The 19,121-nt window shown below is 42.4% G+C and overlaps 1 protein-coding gene across 2 annotated transcripts in view; it reads right to left on the minus strand.

The window, feature by feature from the left end:
* NUCB2 (nucleobindin 2) overlaps window positions 1-19,121 on the minus strand; it is a 57,324-nt gene that overhangs the window by 7,310 nt on the left and 30,893 nt on the right. The window contains exons 5-12 of one of the 2 annotated variants that reach the window (XM_014602412.3): window positions 15,189-15,292; window positions 12,472-12,657; window positions 11,587-11,677; window positions 9,146-9,204; window positions 7,505-7,597; window positions 6,292-6,381; window positions 5,579-5,749; window positions 5,183-5,264 (exon numbers count right to left, since the gene is read on the minus strand). In XM_014602412.3, coding sequence (XP_014457898.2) covers window positions 5,183-5,264; window positions 5,579-5,749; window positions 6,292-6,381; window positions 7,505-7,597; window positions 9,146-9,204; window positions 11,587-11,677; window positions 12,472-12,657; window positions 15,189-15,292 — 876 coding nt within the window. Of the gene's footprint in view, window positions 1-5,157; window positions 5,265-5,578; window positions 5,750-6,291; window positions 6,382-7,504; window positions 7,598-9,145; window positions 9,205-11,586; window positions 11,678-12,471; window positions 12,658-15,188; window positions 15,293-19,121 lie in introns of both variants that reach the window. The other variant, XM_019477022.2, reaches the window with a different exon arrangement.

Raw genomic sequence — 19,121 nt, forward strand, 5'->3', positions numbered from 1 at the left:
AGCTATGCACCACCAGGGCCCACGAAGACTTCATTGATAGCTACTGCCATGCCCTTCTCCAAAAGAAGGAAGAAGGGAATGAAGTAGAGATCGTGACCAACGAGAAGGCTAACCAAAAAGACCCACCTGGAGCTACCTAGATGATGGTCACCTCAAGCTCCAGAAAACACAAGGCCATGGTTGCCCTTCCTCTGATCCTGCACAACAGGTATGCTCCCCTCCCCATGCACAAAGAGGCTCTGATGGTGACACTGGAGGAGGAGGATGGTAAGCAGTGCGCTGCCACCCCCAAAAGGAAGTGCAACGTGGTGGTGATGGGGGACTCCCTCTTGCAGGGCACCAAGGGACCTATCTGCTGTCCAGAACCCCTACCGTGTGAGGTCTGCTGCCTTTCTGGGGCTCGCATCCGAGATGTTGTAGAGAAGACCCCCAGGCTCATCTGGCCCTATGACTACTACCCCATGCTCCTCATCCATGTGGGAACAAAAGAGACAGCTAGGAGTAATCCAGACCAGGTCATGTGTGACTACAGGGCTCTGGGGGCTGGGCTCAAGGGGTCAGGGACCCGGGTAGTCTTTTCCTCCATGCTCCCAGTTGCAAGCCATGGTCCTAGGAGAGAAGGATGCACTGAGGAAGTGAACCAATGACTCCAATGGTGGTACCACCAAGAGGGCTTTGGCTTCCTTGACCACAGTGTGCGCTTCAGGGAGAGAGAGAGAGAGAAGACTCCTGGGAAGGGATGGCATCCACCTCACACGGAAAGGTAAGTCCTGTTCTTAACGGATCTTCTAGATAGAGCCGATCATCCTGGCCCACATTCTAGATAGGACTTTAAACTAAGACTGCTGGGGAACAGGGAAACACTGGCTGCAGCTTGTCTGGGGACCATCATACAAGAAAGCTCCATAGATATGGACATTAGGAGAGCCACTCTTGTGGGAGCTGAGGGAATAGTTCTCCTTCAGCCTGACAGAAAACCAAGGGTCTCAACAGGAGGACTCAGGTGCCTGTACACTAATGCCAGGAACATGGGGAACAAGCAGGAGGAGCTAGCCCTCTTGCTCTCCAGTGGGCATTACAATCTAGTAGGGATTACAGGGACCTGGTGGGACTCCTCATGTGATTGGCCTGCAGCCATAGAGGCCTTGCATAGAAGGGACCAGGTAGGGAAGAAACGTGGAGGTGTAGCTCTCTATGTAAAGGAGCAGTGCACCTCCTTAGAGGCCGACATCGGCTCCAAAGATGAATGGTTTGAAACTCTCTGGGTCAAGCTGCAGGGGGGGCCGTGGCAAGAGAGACCTAACTGTAGGCGTATACTACAGATATAGCCAGGGGGAGGAACTCAATCTAGAGTTCACCCGAGAACTGAGAAAGGCCTCACGTGCACGGGACATGGTCATCATGGGGGACTTCAACTGCCCAGGCATCTCTTGGGAGGAACATTCAGCCAAGTCAGATTAGTCATGTTCCTTCCTGACCTACATCGAAGAGCTCTTCCTGGCTCAGGACGTGCACAGGCCAACCAGAGGTAACGCTCTCCTAGACTTAGTTCTGGCCAAAGACGACCGACTTAAATATAGAAGGTGGCTTGGGCAACAGTGACCATGAAACCATCCAGTTCACTGTCTATCACAAGGCAGACAAATCAGATAGCAGGGTTGAAGTTTTGGACTTCAAAACTGTGAATTTCAACAAGCTCAGGTCACTAGTAGGGGTAGTGCTGCGGGACCAGGGACTTAGGCGAAAGGAGTGCATGAAGAGTGGTCATTCCTTAAGGACACGATCCTTGAAGCACAAAAGGAAGTCCATTCCCATGTGGAGAAAAGGTACCAGAAGGGCTGGGAAGCCCTCTTGGCTAAACAGGGAAATCATGGTCCTCTTAAGAAAGAAGAAAGAGGCATACAAACAATGGAAGCTTGGGACAGGCCCCAAAGAGAACTATACAACAGCCCACACTTGTAGGGAACAGATTAGAAAGGCTAAGGTGGCAACTGAACTCAAATTAGCAATGGGAATCAAGGACATCAAGAAATCCTTCTTTAGGTACATAGGGAACAGGAGAAAAACAAATGGGAGTATGGGGCCACTGCTCAACAACTCAGGACAGCTGGTTACTGGCACTCAGGAGAAAACTGAACTCCTGAATGACTACTTACTTTGGTATTTCACCAGGCCAAAGGGGAAATCATGCCAGATAGAGTACAGAATGAGCAGGGTAGGAATGACCACCTTCCTACTATTGCTGTAGAACTGGTGCGTGACCAATTAAAAAAAGACATATATAAGTCAGTAGGACCAGATAAACTCCATCTGAGAGTACTGAAGGAGCTGGCCAAAGTCATAACAGAACCCCTGGCAAAACTCTTGCAAAACTTGTGGTGCTCTGGGGAGGTCCCTAAGGACTGGAAAAGGGCCACTGTTGTGCCCATCTTCAAGAAGGGGAAGAGGAAGGACCCAGGTAACTATAGGCCAATCAGCCTAACTTCTATCCCAAGGAAAATCCTGGAAAAATTCATTAAAAAGTCTGTGCAATAAGCTTGCAGAAGGTAGGATTCTGAACAACAGCCAGCATGGCTTCGTCATGGGCAGGTCTTGTCTTACCAACCTCATCTCCTTTTATGATCAGGTAACTCGCCACCTGGATAAGAAAGAGGAGGTTGACATTGTATACCTTGACTTCCAAAAAGCCTTTGATCTGGTATCTCACAATGTTCTCGCAAGAAAATTGGAGGATTGTGGGCTTAACTGCAAGAAATTCAGGTGGGTACAAAGCTGGCTGTGGGGTAGGATCCAGAGAGTCCTAATGAATGGATCTGTGTCATCCTGGTGAAGTGGCCAGCAGTGTCCCACAGGGATCGGTGCTTGGTCTGGTACTATTCAACATCTTCATCAATGATTTGGATGTGGATGTGAAGAGCTCACTGGCCAAGTTCACGGATGACACCAAGTTATGGGGAAGCGTGGTCACACCTGAAGATAGGCTACAGACACAGGTGGATCTAGACAGGCTAGCAAGTTGGGCGGATCAGAACCAGGTGAAGTTCAACATTGAGAAATGTAAAGTGCTCCACCTGAGGATGAACAACCCCCTACACACCTACAGGCTTGATGGCGCCAAACTGGCCAGCACTACAAATGAAAGGGACCTGCGGGTAATAATAGACCACAATATGAATATGAGCTGGCAGTGCGAAGCTGTAGCCAGCAGGGCAAATAATACTCTGGCATGTATCAATCTATGCATCTCTAGCAAAACCAAGAAAGTGATTCTTCTGCTCTACTCAGCATTGGTAAGACCCCAGCTGGAGTACTGCGTCTAATTCTGGGTGCCGCACTTTAACAAGGGCATGGTAAAGCTTGAGACAGTTCAGAGAAGAGCCACCCATATGATCAGAGACTTGCATGGCAAGCCATACAAGGAAAGGCTGAGGGACCTGGGACTCTTCAGCCTGGAAAAAAGAAGGCTGAGAGGGGACTTGGTAGCAGCTTACCACTATATCAGGGGAATACATCAAGGGCTCAGTGAACATCTGTTCACCAGGGCACCCAAGGGGAAAACCAGGAGTAATAGCCACAAACTCCTGGAAAACTGTTTCAGGCTCAACATTAGGAAAAACTTCTTCACAGTTAGAGTGTCCAGACTGTGGAATAAGCTCCCTCCAGAGGTGATGCAATTGCCTACCCTGGAAATCCTCAAGAGGAGACTGGACGGTCACTTTGCTGGGGCCACCTGAACCAAGCTGTCTTTCCTGCCCGGTGCAGGGGGCTGGACCCGATGATCTTCTGAGGTCCCTTCCAGCCTTACAATCTATGAATCTATGACTTCTTCCACAGTTAATTTAGAATGATAAGAGAGAAATCCACCCAAAAATTTGAATGGTAATTACTGGTGCAGTACTGGGGCGAGATTTCCTGCTTTCCCCAAAAAATGCAAAAACATGATTTAAGTAGATTCCTATGTATTAAATCACATTGCACCTTATTGCCAGTGCACGGGGGAGCCCAATCCTGGGTCTGACACACCCCATGGCTTCAAGATCGTGGCAGCCATGATTGCCCAGCCATGGGGGTTTCATGTACTCCAGGGGCTGGGAGATCACAGTGTGCCCTGGGGCTACCAGGACCCAACTGGAGGGAGGCATGCTGCAGGAACCTCATGAGGTCTGCAGCTGCAAGACTCTGAGCTGCAGGGGACTGCTGGGACACAGAGTTGGCAGTTGCTGGAGCTGAGGGTCCCCATCCTTTCCAGCCCCAGCTGACCATGGTGCATCCCTGCAACTGGGAGCCCACAGCTGATGGAGCTGTCAGCCACAGGAGAGACCCTGCTACATGTACAAATTACAGCTTGAAAGCAACCAGCTATAAAGTTAGTACACATTTTCAAGGTCTAACTTTATAGCTGTTTGGAACTTTTTCTGGCATGATAACTACTTTGCATGTGTAGCTGGTCTCAAGGTAACTGCACAATTAACCAGATAATTGTACAATTAACCAGATAATTATGTGATACTTGTAACATGCAGAGGCCACAGAATTGTAAAAAGAAAGGGCTGGAAGGGACCTCCAGAGGTCACCTAGTCCAACCCTCTGCCTGAGGCAGAATCAATTCCTAGTCAAATCACCCTATACAAATCCATTGTCTAACCTATTAGCAAAACCACACAGTCAACTGTAGTTCAAGAAAGGGTTCAGGAATCAATGTTTTGCTCTATTCTGGAGTGTGCAGAGGATGAGAACTGACTTAGGGGAAAAACTGCAAGAATACAAGGATGAAAGTGAAGGCTCATGTATTAGCAGTCAGGTTCAATCTCACAAATGGAGACTCAGAGAATACCAATCAGAAGCTGGCCATCTGCATGTGCCCTATCTTTTCCCATCTCAGATGCTCTGAGAACCTCCTAAAGTTCAGGACACATGCAGAGCGTGAAAGGCCCAAACATGCTCACTTCAAAAGAGGGCAAACCCCATCTCTCTGGGCCACATGATGCCAAGTTTGAATTGTGGCTTTTCCAATCCATTTGGAATTCTTGGGAATTCTTTAAAAAGAAAGTGTGAAAGTTTACTAACAATGATCTGTTTTGGAGAAGATAACAGACCACTGCAAGCAAGCTGGTTTGCCCAGAAAGGAAGGATTTTTAAAAACTTTGAAACATGTACCCATAATATCATGCAGTTTACATACGGGGCTGGAATTTTAGTTCCCCAGCTGGTCCTGATGCAGGATTTCCTTGCTGAAGCTTCTTCTGCTCCATCTGTTGTACAACCTGGCGGATAGGAAAAAAATAAAAAGAGGGAGCGTTAAAACTCAATAGCCTCCACTTCTTTTTATTTTGCATAACTAAGTGTCTCTTGGCAAAATGTACACTGTACTTCTGAGTTTCATCAATGGAAACACAGAGTTGAGAGACACTGCCTGAAGTCACAGCTCGCACACTGTGGTATAAAAATTAGTTTACAATTAATCTGCAGCCCTCATGTCTAAAACTATCAATGGGAGCAGAGTTAGTACTAACTTGTGTCTAAAATTTAAACAATGGCTCATGGAAGGGAACAAATCTTCCTATTGTTTTGACAGCACCTGCTGAAGTTCTTGTTTCTGAGCCTGAAGCTGGTCATGTTGTCTCTGTAGCTCTTCCTTCTGTTTTTGAAGATCCTCTGCCTTCTTCCTGAGCTCATCTTCCTGCTGAGAAATATGGCTTTCAAATTCCTTTAGCTCCTCTTCAGTGAAAAGTTGCTGCTGATCCAGTGTCTGCAAGAAAAATGCCACAAAGATAGGAGCCTTACACAAGAATGAGCAAAATACATCTTGAGAGGGGGTTAGTTATCCTCACAGTGAACATTCACCAGCTAACAATGCAAGAAATTTCAGTTTGATACTTCCAAAAATACATGCCACTGCAAAGGACTTCATCCCTCCAGCTTATTTTCAAGCATAAGGAGATACTCCCTTTTGCTTATCTCAGGGGAAGCAGAAAAGAATAATTTCTCATGCTTCCAATGAAACTCGATCCATATCTAAAGACATCTACAGTGAAACTGCCTGCATTTGTTTAATGTTTCAAAGACCTATGCAAACAAGCTTTCATGTAATCCACATGATGGCGCAAGATCTATTATTTATGTTCTTGAACATAAAGATCATGTTTATTAAACTAACCCATTTTACACCACAGCATGCACATATACCAAAGACGAAGAGGAAACATGAAAATCAGAGACATGCCGCTTGGTTTCTTGGTTTGACCAATGATAACAGTACACTATGTTCCACTTTGAATACATTATAATTACCTCCCAGCTATCTGGCTCCAAAAATTCTTTCTTCTCTGTAGCTTTCAGGAACTCTTCCAAAGTTACTAATCGGTCCTTGTCGAGGTCAACCTAATTAAAGCAGAAATGACATAGAAGAAAATATATTTATGGATTGCAAGAAATGTTGGGGCTTTGAGCCTACAATTATGCAGGAACTTCAAATGTCCCTTTCATTTTTCAATGGACTCTTTGAATAAGAAAAAAGCAACATTTTTCAGTTCTTTTTTCAAAAACCTGATGCAATTTCAAAAATCTGAAATAAAAGCTAATCATCTGATTAGTTAATATTTCTAAATTTCCCTGAAAATATTATGTACAGTCCTAGTATTAAGCCAAGAATTAGTTAACAGAAGCTCTCAAAGGCATACAACATTTTCCTTGACAAAATATTTTACAACTGATTTTTCTGGTACATATTTTTTATCTATAAGCCACAGCAACAGCTACTTTTGAATTGGAGGGGTTTCAAATAGCAAGAAACCAATTGGCCTCTACCAGACGAAGGGGATAGTTGCTTTGCCATCAAATTCACAGCTACCCATCTGTAATTCTCAGGCCTAGAGAGTACAGCAAAGAGCAGAAGAACTGCTGTGGACACACAGCCACTCTAAGCAGCAGCAGCCTTTCCTGCCCTTTCCCCGTCCCCACACTCCTGTTCTCCTGCCCCAAAGGAAATAACTGTAAGAACTGGCATGGACCTTCAGCGTCACAGGCTGACACTTGGGGCTGTTGGAACACTTCTAAAACAAAACGAGGATGAATTGCTTGCAGGAGAGCACTGGCAAAATGATTCAACTTGGACCTATGATGACTAATATAACAAGCAGGAATTATTGCAAAGGCCAGCCCTATTCTATGGCATGGTCTAGGATTCATGAGTAATTTCTGTGAATCTGTGAACCTTTGTAGGGATGAAAGACCATGCCACAAACCACTCCAAAATATTAGCCTTCTTGAGGTTAGGACATGGGGAAAACACAGAAGTTTTTTTCCAGGCAATTTCATCCATTGATCAGGCATGTCTCTGAGAGGACATGATGTGGCTGTAGGATTGCAATTAAGTGAATGTCTGTAAACACTGTATACAGTACAATGGCCTGACTTCCCTTTTGCTGTACCTGAACAACCTTATTCACTAAAATAGGACTGCACATGTGCAAATGAGCAGATTACATTACATTTCTGACCGCACCTCATTCATGACATGCTCTCTCATTCTTAGCCTTTCTTCTTCCATTTCTACCATGTCATCTTCTTCATTTTTGGGGTCATAGACTTTCTCCAGCTGAAATAAAAAGTATCAAACATTAATTGGAAGAAAGAGCTGCTCATTCACATTGCAACACATTTAGGAAAATTGTGGGCAGTACTGCTTAACAACAAAGTATCACCAATTTGAACCAGTCCTAAAATTGGCATCTTTTTGTTTTATTTTAGCTAAGTTTTTGGGGTTTGTTTTTTTGGAGGGATTTTGTTTTTGTGGGGGGAGGGGTTTGCCACAAAAAGTAAATGCTTTTATGTAAAAAAAATAATTTATTTCAACACAATATTGTAAGCAGCAAGTGAATTTTTGAATGGTAAAGGGTGATATTTGTAGTTACTTCAAATGAAGTACTACAATACCTGCTATGGGATATTACTCTCAAAATTCATTTGAAAATTCAGGTTTTGACCCAGTAATTGTCTCAGTAGACATCTGCGGGGATCCACCTAGGCACAGAAGTGTGCCTCCACACATTCAGGTACAAGATTTGCACATATATCTGGTACTGAACTAAGCGGCCCACTTGTTAAAGCATTATCCCATTTCCAGCGTGACCTCTGATTTGCACTGACTATTGAATAGGTTTCAGAGTTGATTTTAAGGTGATGGTGGACGCAATCCCATCTAAAAGGCTGCCTCTTTCCCTGTACTATACTCCAACTCCATTAGTGTAAGAGGAGACCTATGGCAAGGTAGTCCACTAGGGCTGTGTGCTTCTGGGTTTCATTTCCTTCTTTGATCCACACCAGCCTGAATTTGTTCACTTTGCATGTATGCTTTAAGCCCCACCTTTTGTCTCTGACCCAAGGAGAAGTAAGAACATTTTTTACGCTGGGTAGTGGTAAGAATATTACTGGGTTAACTAAGGAGTTAACTTGTATTTTTCCCTCCCAAAGGAAAAATATACTAGGAAAACCAAGACTGTCCCTGAGTAGCCTAGGATATATCCCCCAGCACCACTCTCAGGCTTTCTAGCTCTTGAGAGCCCCCAGTCACTCCACCCCCACATTTCCAGCCCTTCCAGGAGCCCTATAGGCCACATGAAAAGGCTCAACAGACCAGATCCAGCTGGTAGGTCAGATCTTTGACACCCCTGCTCCAGAATATGCACTCCAGGCATACCCTCCAAACCACTGAGGTCACTCTATGCTATTTATCTAGCCTAAATAACAGGCTTGGGTGTATGTAATGTGAAGCAGTGAATGGGCTTGGTTTGCTTCTTCAGTGGCAGTCTTGGGCAGGCAGGTAGGCCCTACAGAACAGCCACAAGATACTAAGGTGATTATACCAGGTCTGTGGTACAAATGGGATGTGGTTACAAGAAAGTCTATGGTGAGGTGGCATGTGGATTCCAGGCCTCTAGAGTCCCAGCCCTGTGCCTTAACCACTAGATTCTCCATTCTTTGTCTCCTTATCGAGTTAGATCATTTTTAAAAGCGTGTTGAGGATGCTTGGAGTTTGATGTGCGACTTAATTTGTAGTTAAGTCAAAACAAAACAAGTATCCACTTAAAATGGAGAAGAATCAACCTACTGAATGAATTGAAATGTTCTGACTTTTTTTTTTTACCTCTTTAGTAAACAGGGCTTCTAATTCTTGCTCATCCAGGAAGCCATCATTATTGACATCTATAAAGGTATAGTAGTTGAAAATACAACTTTAATGAATACAGAAAAATTGTGAATGCAACAGTTTTCACTGGGTCAAATAAATAGTTGCCTGTATATAACCTAGACTGGCTTAAACTCTATATCTAATAAACTGCTGGATACAGGATCTGAAATGGAAATTATACCACTTAACATTAAATCAGGCCTTGATTGGTGTGAACTGTCATTTCTGTTTACTTGAATATTCACTTTTGATAAAATAAGTCTGCAGAGATTCCTCTACTTCTCAAATATGAAAACTAAAGGCATGATAAAAGGTCACAGTGGGACTATGCAAAAAAGCTGCTGAACATAAGTAAGTAAGGTATCAGAATCTAGCCAAGATTTGCAAATATATTCAGGGACAACAAAAATTAGTAGGAAAAAATTGGCCAACTATATGGAAATTTCTCTAAGCGAATTTCCACATCTTCAGAATTCTGTAAACCTGCTTCAGAGCAGATTCACTGCTGAATGGTTTTGCTGATGAACACAAAAACGGAAATACCTGAAATACTTGGTAACTGTGGAATCATGATTCAAATTACATGACTATCCATTTTTAATACGAATATTTGAAATGTACTTCTGAGCTTGAGAGAAAATGCCTAGTCTACTTAAAATAAATGCTTATACAGTAATTTAGGCTAGCTGCATCAAAGATTTTAATATATAACTTTCAATGGCAAAAGGTGGTTATTTATGTTTCTGTGAAACTGCTATGAAAGAGGTTATTCAGCTCTCCAGGAAGTATCTATCTAGATCTCTAGAAAAAGAAAAGAAAAAATAAATCTAGTATTTTTATACATTTATCATGAAGCACAGTGACTAAATTACACAACAATTTCAAACATAATGATAAACCATAACATTCAGTACTTTACTTGAGTTGTAAGTTGACATTTCCTGCAATTTATGCATTGTTGTCTCTTACGTGGGCTGAGTGAGTAAAAACCAGTTTCCTCCATTTACTGTTCAACCTGTCACTTAAAACAAACTGCCAGCTTATTGCTGGGCCTAGCCAGCTGCACAGAGCAAATGTCATTTTTGTACGTAGCTCTTCTTCAGTGGTGAAGCATTTAACCAGGTTGAGAAGTAAGGGTTTGTAATTATGTTTAAAACCAAATGCCCTATTAGGATGACTGAGAAAATTTACACCTCTGTCCCACTGTTTCAATTGCTGGCTGCAGACTAACTAGAAATATTAGAAGCAACCATATTTGATTGTATTTTCTTTCAAAGAATTACAGTCTTAAGGAGCTTGATATCTCCACTGTCATTCTTGAAGCAATGAGGTGACTGGCACTATGGATACTGGTCTGGAATGAGATGGTGAATCTGCATGTTCATTCCCACAACCTTCTTTTGTTCATCCTAAGGGGGTCATTTTTTGGTAAGATGGCAAAAAAGGACAGCCCCTTTCAATAACTGCACTGTCCCACTTGCCACATGCAAGTGTTGTGCTTTTACCAGTGAAGCATAAATGTATGAAGAACTAACATTCTGAACGTTATCCCATTTGACAGTTTAGTGACCCGCTCATACAAATACCCTATGACAGTGTTAGGTAACATTTTCCGGCCACGGGCTGGAATGACCCACCTTAGATCAAAGGCAGGTACATAGGTGCTAGGTCCCACTCATAGCCAGTGCTTTTCCCCACAGTGGCATGGGGAAAGCACCTGCAGCCAAAGCCCCAACCAATTGCCAAAGCGCCACATCTGCAGGCCAGATCCGAGGGCTCCATGGTGCAGGTTCATCCCATAGACTCCAGTGGTTCTCAACCTTTGGTACCTTACGCACCCCCTGCCAACTGACGCGGCAAAAGCAGAAGTCCCACCGTGGCACTTATGACTTCACTGCTGTGAGCCGAGTCCCACTTTTTCCATCACAGCCCAGGGCAAAGCAGCCTGTCCAGGGCCTCCCTCCCTATCCCCCAGTACCCTCACACTGGGGAGTGAAAGCCCCAGCACACTGGACACGGCGGGAGGGGTGGTAGCCAGAACTTCCAGCCCAAGCAGGCAAAAACCAAAATGCAGCACCCGCGTACCCCCTGCCCATGTCTCACGTATGCCCAGGGGTATGCGTACCATGGGTTGAGAAACATTGCCATAGACCATAGATTGCCAAACCCTGCCCTATGAAGCTCCTTCTGATTTCATACTGGAGTGCTCTTGTGTGAGCAATTTGAAATAATAAAACAGGTTGTTTAATCCTCTCCATATTTGTAGACTCATTCAAACAGCTTGTGTGATAACATTTCTTCATAGCATATGATAACAAACTTTCTGAAGAAACATTCTCAGCAGAAGAGAATGCAGGAGTCACTTGTATCTTTAAATCAAATATAATTGCTCTTACCATGTAACTTGAAAAAGGTCTTTGGGTCAAAGTCATTAGGATCTAGCCCATCTGCTTCCTCCCATACCTCTTTCAGTTGGTCTTTGCTACCCTGTCAACAGAATACAAAAAGAAAAATAGCTCAAGAAGTGATCGCGTCATTACAGTGACCTGGACTTAAATTTTCTCTCTTTTGTTTTTTTTAGTTTTTTTTCAGTTGCCCCAACCTTTTGAACCAATCCAAAGCATAGTGATGTTAATGGGAGTCTTTTCCCATTGATGTCCACCAGCTGTGGTTCACAATTTATATTTCCAGAAGATAAAGGGGTTAAGAGTGTCATAGAAGTAGCATGCTCAGACTCAGGGAAAAAGAATAATAGGCATCATTCTGCACAACTCCACAGATTCACTTAAAAGCTGCATCTCAAAGGAATTGCAATCAACCTTCCTTGCCTGGAGGAAAGACTGCTGTAAGCAAGGCTAGGGATGGAATGAAGGAATCCTCAAAGCTTCAAATGCCTTCCTGGTTTCCTCCTGAATTACTTCTGCCTTCTTTATGAACTAGCATTTTGCTTATATATAACATAATTACATATCAAAAACAGTAAAGATAACAGGTAGGTAGAATAAGATACTGTAATGCACTTGATGTTGATCTCTCTTTGCATCTACTCAAATGGGAAAAGACTCCTACTAACATCAGTAGGCTTCAGATTGGGTCCAAAATGTAGGGACAACCAAAAAAAAGAAAGAAAGTCAGCAGTAAGACTCTCACTGACTTCAGTGTGGTCAGAATCAGGTCAGCACTGAGAATGACCAAGGTGTTATCCATGCCTCTCTCATTATAAGCATTTGCTTATCAGTATGCAAAGTATTTAAGAGAATTGTACAAGACTGTGTCCCTACAGGATGATTAATTTTAGGGTGGTCTCCATGTTTTTTCTTCTGCTCCTCATATTTGGATTCCTCCTCCCGTCTCTTCTCTTCGTTCAGCGTTTTTAAATATTCTCTCCTCTCATGTTCTTTCATCATCTCATATTTCTTAAATTCCTCATGGCGTGTCTTGTCATAGTTTTCCAGGTCACTTGTAGCCTACAAATAGAAACACTTAGGCTGAAGAGACCATCTTGCTTAAAACTAATATGCTTAGAAATATGAGTGAGGCTGGTCACTTTCCCATTGATCTGCCAAACGTGCATTTAACTACCTGAGATCCTCACTCTTCCCATTCTATCCATTTTAACAAAACCAGTCACTTTCACAGAATCTAGCATCTTATGTTTTGTCTTTCTTGTCCATACAGTAGTGTAAGAGGAAGTATTATACATGAGCTAACAATCAATTAACTCAAGTTCAGCATCTCCTATGCTGATAATACAATTAACATAATTGTAAATAGTAGCATACACTCCTCAAATAATTATCCCAATAATAACAGATTGATTCTCCTGCTGCAAAGAACTTAGAATGTTTTTGACAAAATGGATTCCTATTTGAAATCTCTGGTCGCATCTAGACGCACAGGCACGTGCAGTTTGTGGCGCCACAAACCACACACATTGCATGCTAAACTGTGCTCCATGCAGCTCATTTGCAGTGCTGGGGCAAAATTTGCTACTGGGATTTCCAAGTAGCAAAAAAAAACCCTGAGAAAAAGTGGTGTAAAGCATGCCAAAGTGCTGTGTGCCAGGACCAATGTGGAGATGGGGGAGCAGGCAGCCCAGGGCTGCTTGCTCCCCTGTCTCTGTGCTGCAGAGCCCCTGCGCTGAGGCACTCCGCACCCCAACCAGAAATTCCCAGGCTGGCTGGAGCACAGTGTGCCTTGAGACAGGGGGAGCAGGCAGCCCTGGGCTGGCTCCTCTCCTGTCTCTGCATGCCTCAACACAAGGCCTCTGCTGCACCCCAGCCAGCCAGGAAGCAACTGACTGGGACATAGGGTGCCTCAGCACAGGGGCTCCACAGTGCATGGAGATGGGGGAGCAGGCAGCCCAGTGTCTCCATGTACTGCTCCCTGGCTGGCTGGAGCACAGGGTGCCTCAGAATGGGGGCTGCCTACCGGCTAGCCATGCACTAAGGCATGCTGTTCCCCAGGCAGCCCCCACTGCAGCATGTGGAGCAGCAGGACAATGTGTCCCACTGCAAACCACATGAGAGGGGCATGCCCTTCAGCACAAAGTAGTGCTGCTATTATTTGTGTTGCTGCAAATGCACACCCCTGCTTGTGTGGACACAGCCTCTGGGTTTATTGTGCAAATCCTGTGTAGGTGTTTGCACACGTAACAGTGCTAATATTGTGCAACACCCTATAGCACTGATAAAATGATTTCATGGCACCCTGGTTGAGAATCACTGCCCAAAGGTAAACCATAATCATATGGAACTGTGTAAGCTAGCATGTATTATCATGTGAATTACTTGACTTTACCGACTAAGGTGGCTAGTTATTGGAGGTATGCTTACTATGGGAAGTGTTTTGGAGGTGGGTAGTTTTCCATTTGGGATTTTTAGGTCTTAAAGGATGTATACCATTTTAATGTTCTCCCTTCTAGAACACGGTCATCTCTGCCTGATACTGTTTGTTCACTTATTTCCTATCTAAATGCCCCAATTTTTAAAACAAACATTTTGAAACAAACTTTTCTAGAGAAAAGTGTCCTCCTAAAATATTTGGTAAATTGTGTCACTATTTCAGCTGATTAAAAAAAACCAAACACAAAAGATTAAACAGTTTGAAGACTTGCTCCTTTCTCCCTGTTCACCTAAATATATATCTAAATTGTGTTCATAAATGCCAAGAAGCTTAAAAAAAACAATTTCTCCAGAGTAAATTAAGGGGAGCTAATCAAAACAAACATAAGTCACCACAGTCTTTGGGCTAATACATTCAGTCAGACTCTAATCTCAGATGTGCAGTTCTGTGTGCTGTGTATCTGAGGCTTAAATTGTTTTCTGTGGGAGGCATAATTTTGCAACTGTTGAAAAAAGCCATGCTGCACTCTGCTAAATTGTTTCTCTCTGATAAGATGTCAACTGAACAAGAACCATGCCCATGATTGATATGAACTCTCTACAAAATGTACCAAATGTACAATGATCCTCAGTGGAAGCAACTTGTACTACAAGATCTTTGAAATTCTACTGTGGTGAGATGTTGCAGCCTCTGCTACACAAGCTAGGTCCAGGAATTCACCTGATCACCTTCACAGGAGTAGTTATTAGCTTACATTAAAAGCATTATGTGGCAAGCAAAACATTATTTGGGAGTAAAAATCAAGAGTTTGAAAATATATTACAGGCATAATGAGCATCTAGCAAAATTTCACTAATTATAGGTGCCCTTGAAAAGTCAAATTTTACTAACAAAGCTGTTGACACCAGCATGTGAATGAGAACCCTACAAGATGTTGCCTGAAAAAAAATAAGTGGTCTCTTAAGGATAATGCATGCCAATGGCACAGAAGTTTCTGGTACATAATGGAACTAACAACATTCCTTTGAGAATAAAAGCTGTGTGGCATTCAGAATAAGATTGGTTTATATAAAGTGAAAGGATTTGCTTTCACTGCAGAGAGAAACAATCAATAACAAGTGGACAGCTACAGTATTTTATATTTAATACCCACTGCTTTGATCAACATGTCTAAATCTTTAGGTTCGAACTTGTCAGGATTCTGATGGTTGAGATGTTCAAACTGTTTAAGAAGTGCTTGATGGTCTATGCCAGTGTCTGAAAGAATAAGGTGAAAATATATATTAGCACATTAATTTTAAATACAAACCACATCAGATAAGTTTGGAGGATAGCAATCTGGACATTAAACATTTTCATACATGAGCATGTTGCTTGCAAATATTTGATGGCTCCCCAGGGACTGAATAGGCACTTAGGTAAAATAGCAATGCTTCCAGAATAGTACTGCTTGACAAAGATCAGCAAGCTTCAGTGGACCCTTGCAATTCTCCTCCCACCATGATAGAAGGTTACATTTTACACTGTAATTTCAACATGCAAAAATTAAAGCATTTCAGCAAGCAGCTGTTACAAACATTTTAAGTGCCACAAAAGGTATATAAATGGCATGCTATTTCTAGTCTGCGTAAACCAACATATTAACAAGGCACCTGATTAGACATATGAGGGGAGTTTCTGCCAAGATGACTCTCATCATCCTGCTGAAGGGGCACTCAGAACCCAATTCCCTGATTGCCTCACACCTTCCAAAGTCACTTACACCTGGCCAAAGTGTATGTAAAAACATACCAAATTAGACAGGCAGCAGTTTAAATCCCATTTGTACGTGACTATGAGGTAAAAGGCAGTGGGGAGTCAGACCCTGTGTGCAAAGATCACGCTGTAAATACTTCCCTGCTTCTGTTCTCTAGAGACTGCCTCTAATAATATAAGCATGCACGGTTCAAGACAGCATTAAGTGCTTCTTCATTAATGGGATTTTCTAAATGCTACTGTGGTTGTTGACAACACACCCACTGAATATTACTATCTTGAACAGCATACATTTTATGTCATCAGTATTGTCTGATGATTTCTAGAAAGCTATCAATTTTTCATTGGGCAACTAGATGTCTCGGCAAATGGAAATAAATATTGAATCCAAGTAAAACATTTTGGGAAAGTGTCTCCTTCAGCTTGTCATCCTTTGGTGAACTGAAGATATTCTTCCCACAACTGTGCACTGTGTTTTTATTATCATATGCCAGCAAACACTGGCCACTGCATATTCCAACCACCATTCCTCCACTGTGAGATCACAATTTCTGCCTAATTAAATTCCCTCCTTTATATGTTGTAAAACATTTTTTAGAAATGTAGTAATAGGTTTTACTCATTCCTGTTAGTTACAGGCAAAAGGTTCTCTGTATTTGATTGTACTTATATGGCCCCCATTACTTCAGTATCACAATGATCCATGCGCATTACTCCAGTAACTGCAATTATCATTAATATATATATTGTCCCAGCACCCCTGTGAAATAGGGGAGTGATATTCTCCCTACTTGACAAAATGGAAAATGGAGACAGAGCAAGGCAAAGGGACTGGCTCTGCGTACAGATACGCAACCCCCTCTGCCACGGTTACAGTCTTTTGAAAAATTACAGGGCCAAATTATACAGCAAGTTTAGCACTTGAATCCCTTAGGGAACTGTAATCGGACAGTGTCTTTTTAAATAGTTTGAACTTAGCTGGGCCAGATTGCCTTCCATTTCAGAAGCTATAGACACTGCTAGAGCAGTGGCATGTATGTGTAGTTCGGTTTTGCATGTTATATATAGATAATAAGTGTTGTTTTTCACATTCCACTGGGTTCATGTGGTTCCTTCATATTATGGATACTGTGTAAACAGCAAAAGATACAGAAAGTCCACATCTATAATGTGCCTTTGACTGTTTCACCTGCCTGCCAAATCCATCTAGTCCCAGTGCTAACATTCAACCCTCTCATAGCTACAGACATGTTGTTTTCCAAATTAACTAATCAGAGAAATATTTCCTTATTCTCTCCCAGCCATTGAACTCTTCCCCCCATGATTCTGAAGTACATGACAGATGCTGTTGTAGCTTGTATGTATGTTTAAGGCTCAGTCTCAAGATCTCATATGGAGAGTAATGGAAGTAACATGCTTACAATAAGACCTTTATACCACATCAACAGGTATTTTAATTTATTTTATCTGGCAGTAGAAAGCAGCCAGAATGCTCCAAATAGAGCGCCTGGGGAACTACCTATAAGCTTTAACAATCCCAACAGGCAGAATAGCACCTAGGGACCTGGCCAGGATAATTACCCTTAGACTGCTCTAAATTAATTTGAGGACTAACCCAGTAGAAACTCCAGAATATGGGGCATTGAAAGAAGTGATTAACCATTGCCCCCTCCCTCCCTGCTCACAGCTTATGCTACTGTCTGGCCAGATATAAAATAGGACCCCTGGCCCAGCACTGAACAGAAACAGAAAAATCCTCAGTCCTTGTTTTCACCTGATCTACATTTGTAAGGAAAGAAAAACAAATGTTTATTAAAAAAAACCAAAAAAACAGAGACAGCTATCTGAAATCAAGTTGGAAGTTTGAAATGTTAGACATGGTTCCTGAGAAAAAACTATTAACAAGCAGAATGCATAAAGGCAATTTAAACAGCACAATATACATATATCCTGCAATTTAAGATGCCTCTGGAATTTTTTTAACAAGTGCAGAACTAGGAATTTATTTTATGGAGGCTGTTAAGACTGCTTACCAGAGTAATTGCACATGATAACAAATATTTTCAATTTTAACTGTTTTTACATGATTATAACCTGCTGACCGGTGCTCCCTTGTGAGACAGAATGTCCAATTCTTGCCTTCTTCCCAAGCTCAACGTTTTGATATTTCCAAAACAATGGAATGCGTGTGCACACGAGTGTGAATGCACAATATCCTGTTTCAGGGAGAGTTTATTTACTTTCTAAAAATAAGTCCCTTGTGTTATGTTTGATTAATAAGACTGCACAGTAGGATAAAAACAAATAATCCATTAAACTATTATCTGGATATTTTTTTTTTAAATGCACACCCTGTTAAACCAAACCAGCTGCAATTTTAAACTGGAAAGTAAAACATAGACCTCAGTGAGAAGTATATGCTTTCTCTAGGTTCGAATCCAACAATTTTAAGCAATCAAAAAGTATTCAAAGATAATATGCTGAAAAGAAATGATAAAGCATTGTCTTAAGTGCATGCTTAAGGCCTGATTTTCAAAGCGGCTGACAGCTCACATTGGCCACAACAGTATTATCAGGCACGAAGCATTTCTGAAAACAAGGTCATTAGCATTATACACTCTGGGCAAATTTTTCAAGCTTGGGTGCCTGAAATGAGAGACCTAAGTGGCTTGATTTACAGAAAAGCTTGCAGCTCCTATTTAAATCAGTGGCATCACAATCTGCATTGCTCATGACACTGCAACCACTAACATTGTTCTACTGGTAAATATATATGGTACATATTCATCTCCATTTAGATGATTCAAGCTGTAATTTGTAGCACTACAAGTGCCTTAGCACTTTGTAGTGCTAAAAATCATCTTACACGGGGTGGAAGTACATACACAGCCCCCCAGATGGAGCACAACAAAGTTCCCACAATGGCATGCTCTCTAGTCAGACAGAGATGGGGGGGGGGCTGCTGCTTTTCTCCTCTCACCAAGGAAACCTGTCAGTGAGCTATCACAAAAAGCCTGAACTTCCCCCCCGCCCCGTAAACCTCCCATAACTGAATGGACATCACACGTGGCACTACAAAACATACAACTACAGCGAATTTCCTGTTTCAAACAGGAACAGGTTTGTAGCACTTGCACCATCTTTGTAGTGCTTATGGGGACAGCCATACAAATGTATGTAGTGCTACAAATGTAACATCTGTCCATAGTTTTAGTTTCAGTACAAACTATACTGTACAAGACACAATAACATTCATATTCTGAGGCAGTGACAGATGGCCATCACTTATACAGGATTACTAGCCACATTACTATATTTATTAGTTGCTCTT

This window comes from Alligator mississippiensis, chromosome 2, assembly GCF_030867095.1.
Source record: "Alligator mississippiensis isolate rAllMis1 chromosome 2, rAllMis1, whole genome shotgun sequence".
In the NCBI taxonomy this organism is placed as follows: domain Eukaryota; kingdom Metazoa; phylum Chordata; order Crocodylia; family Alligatoridae; genus Alligator; species Alligator mississippiensis.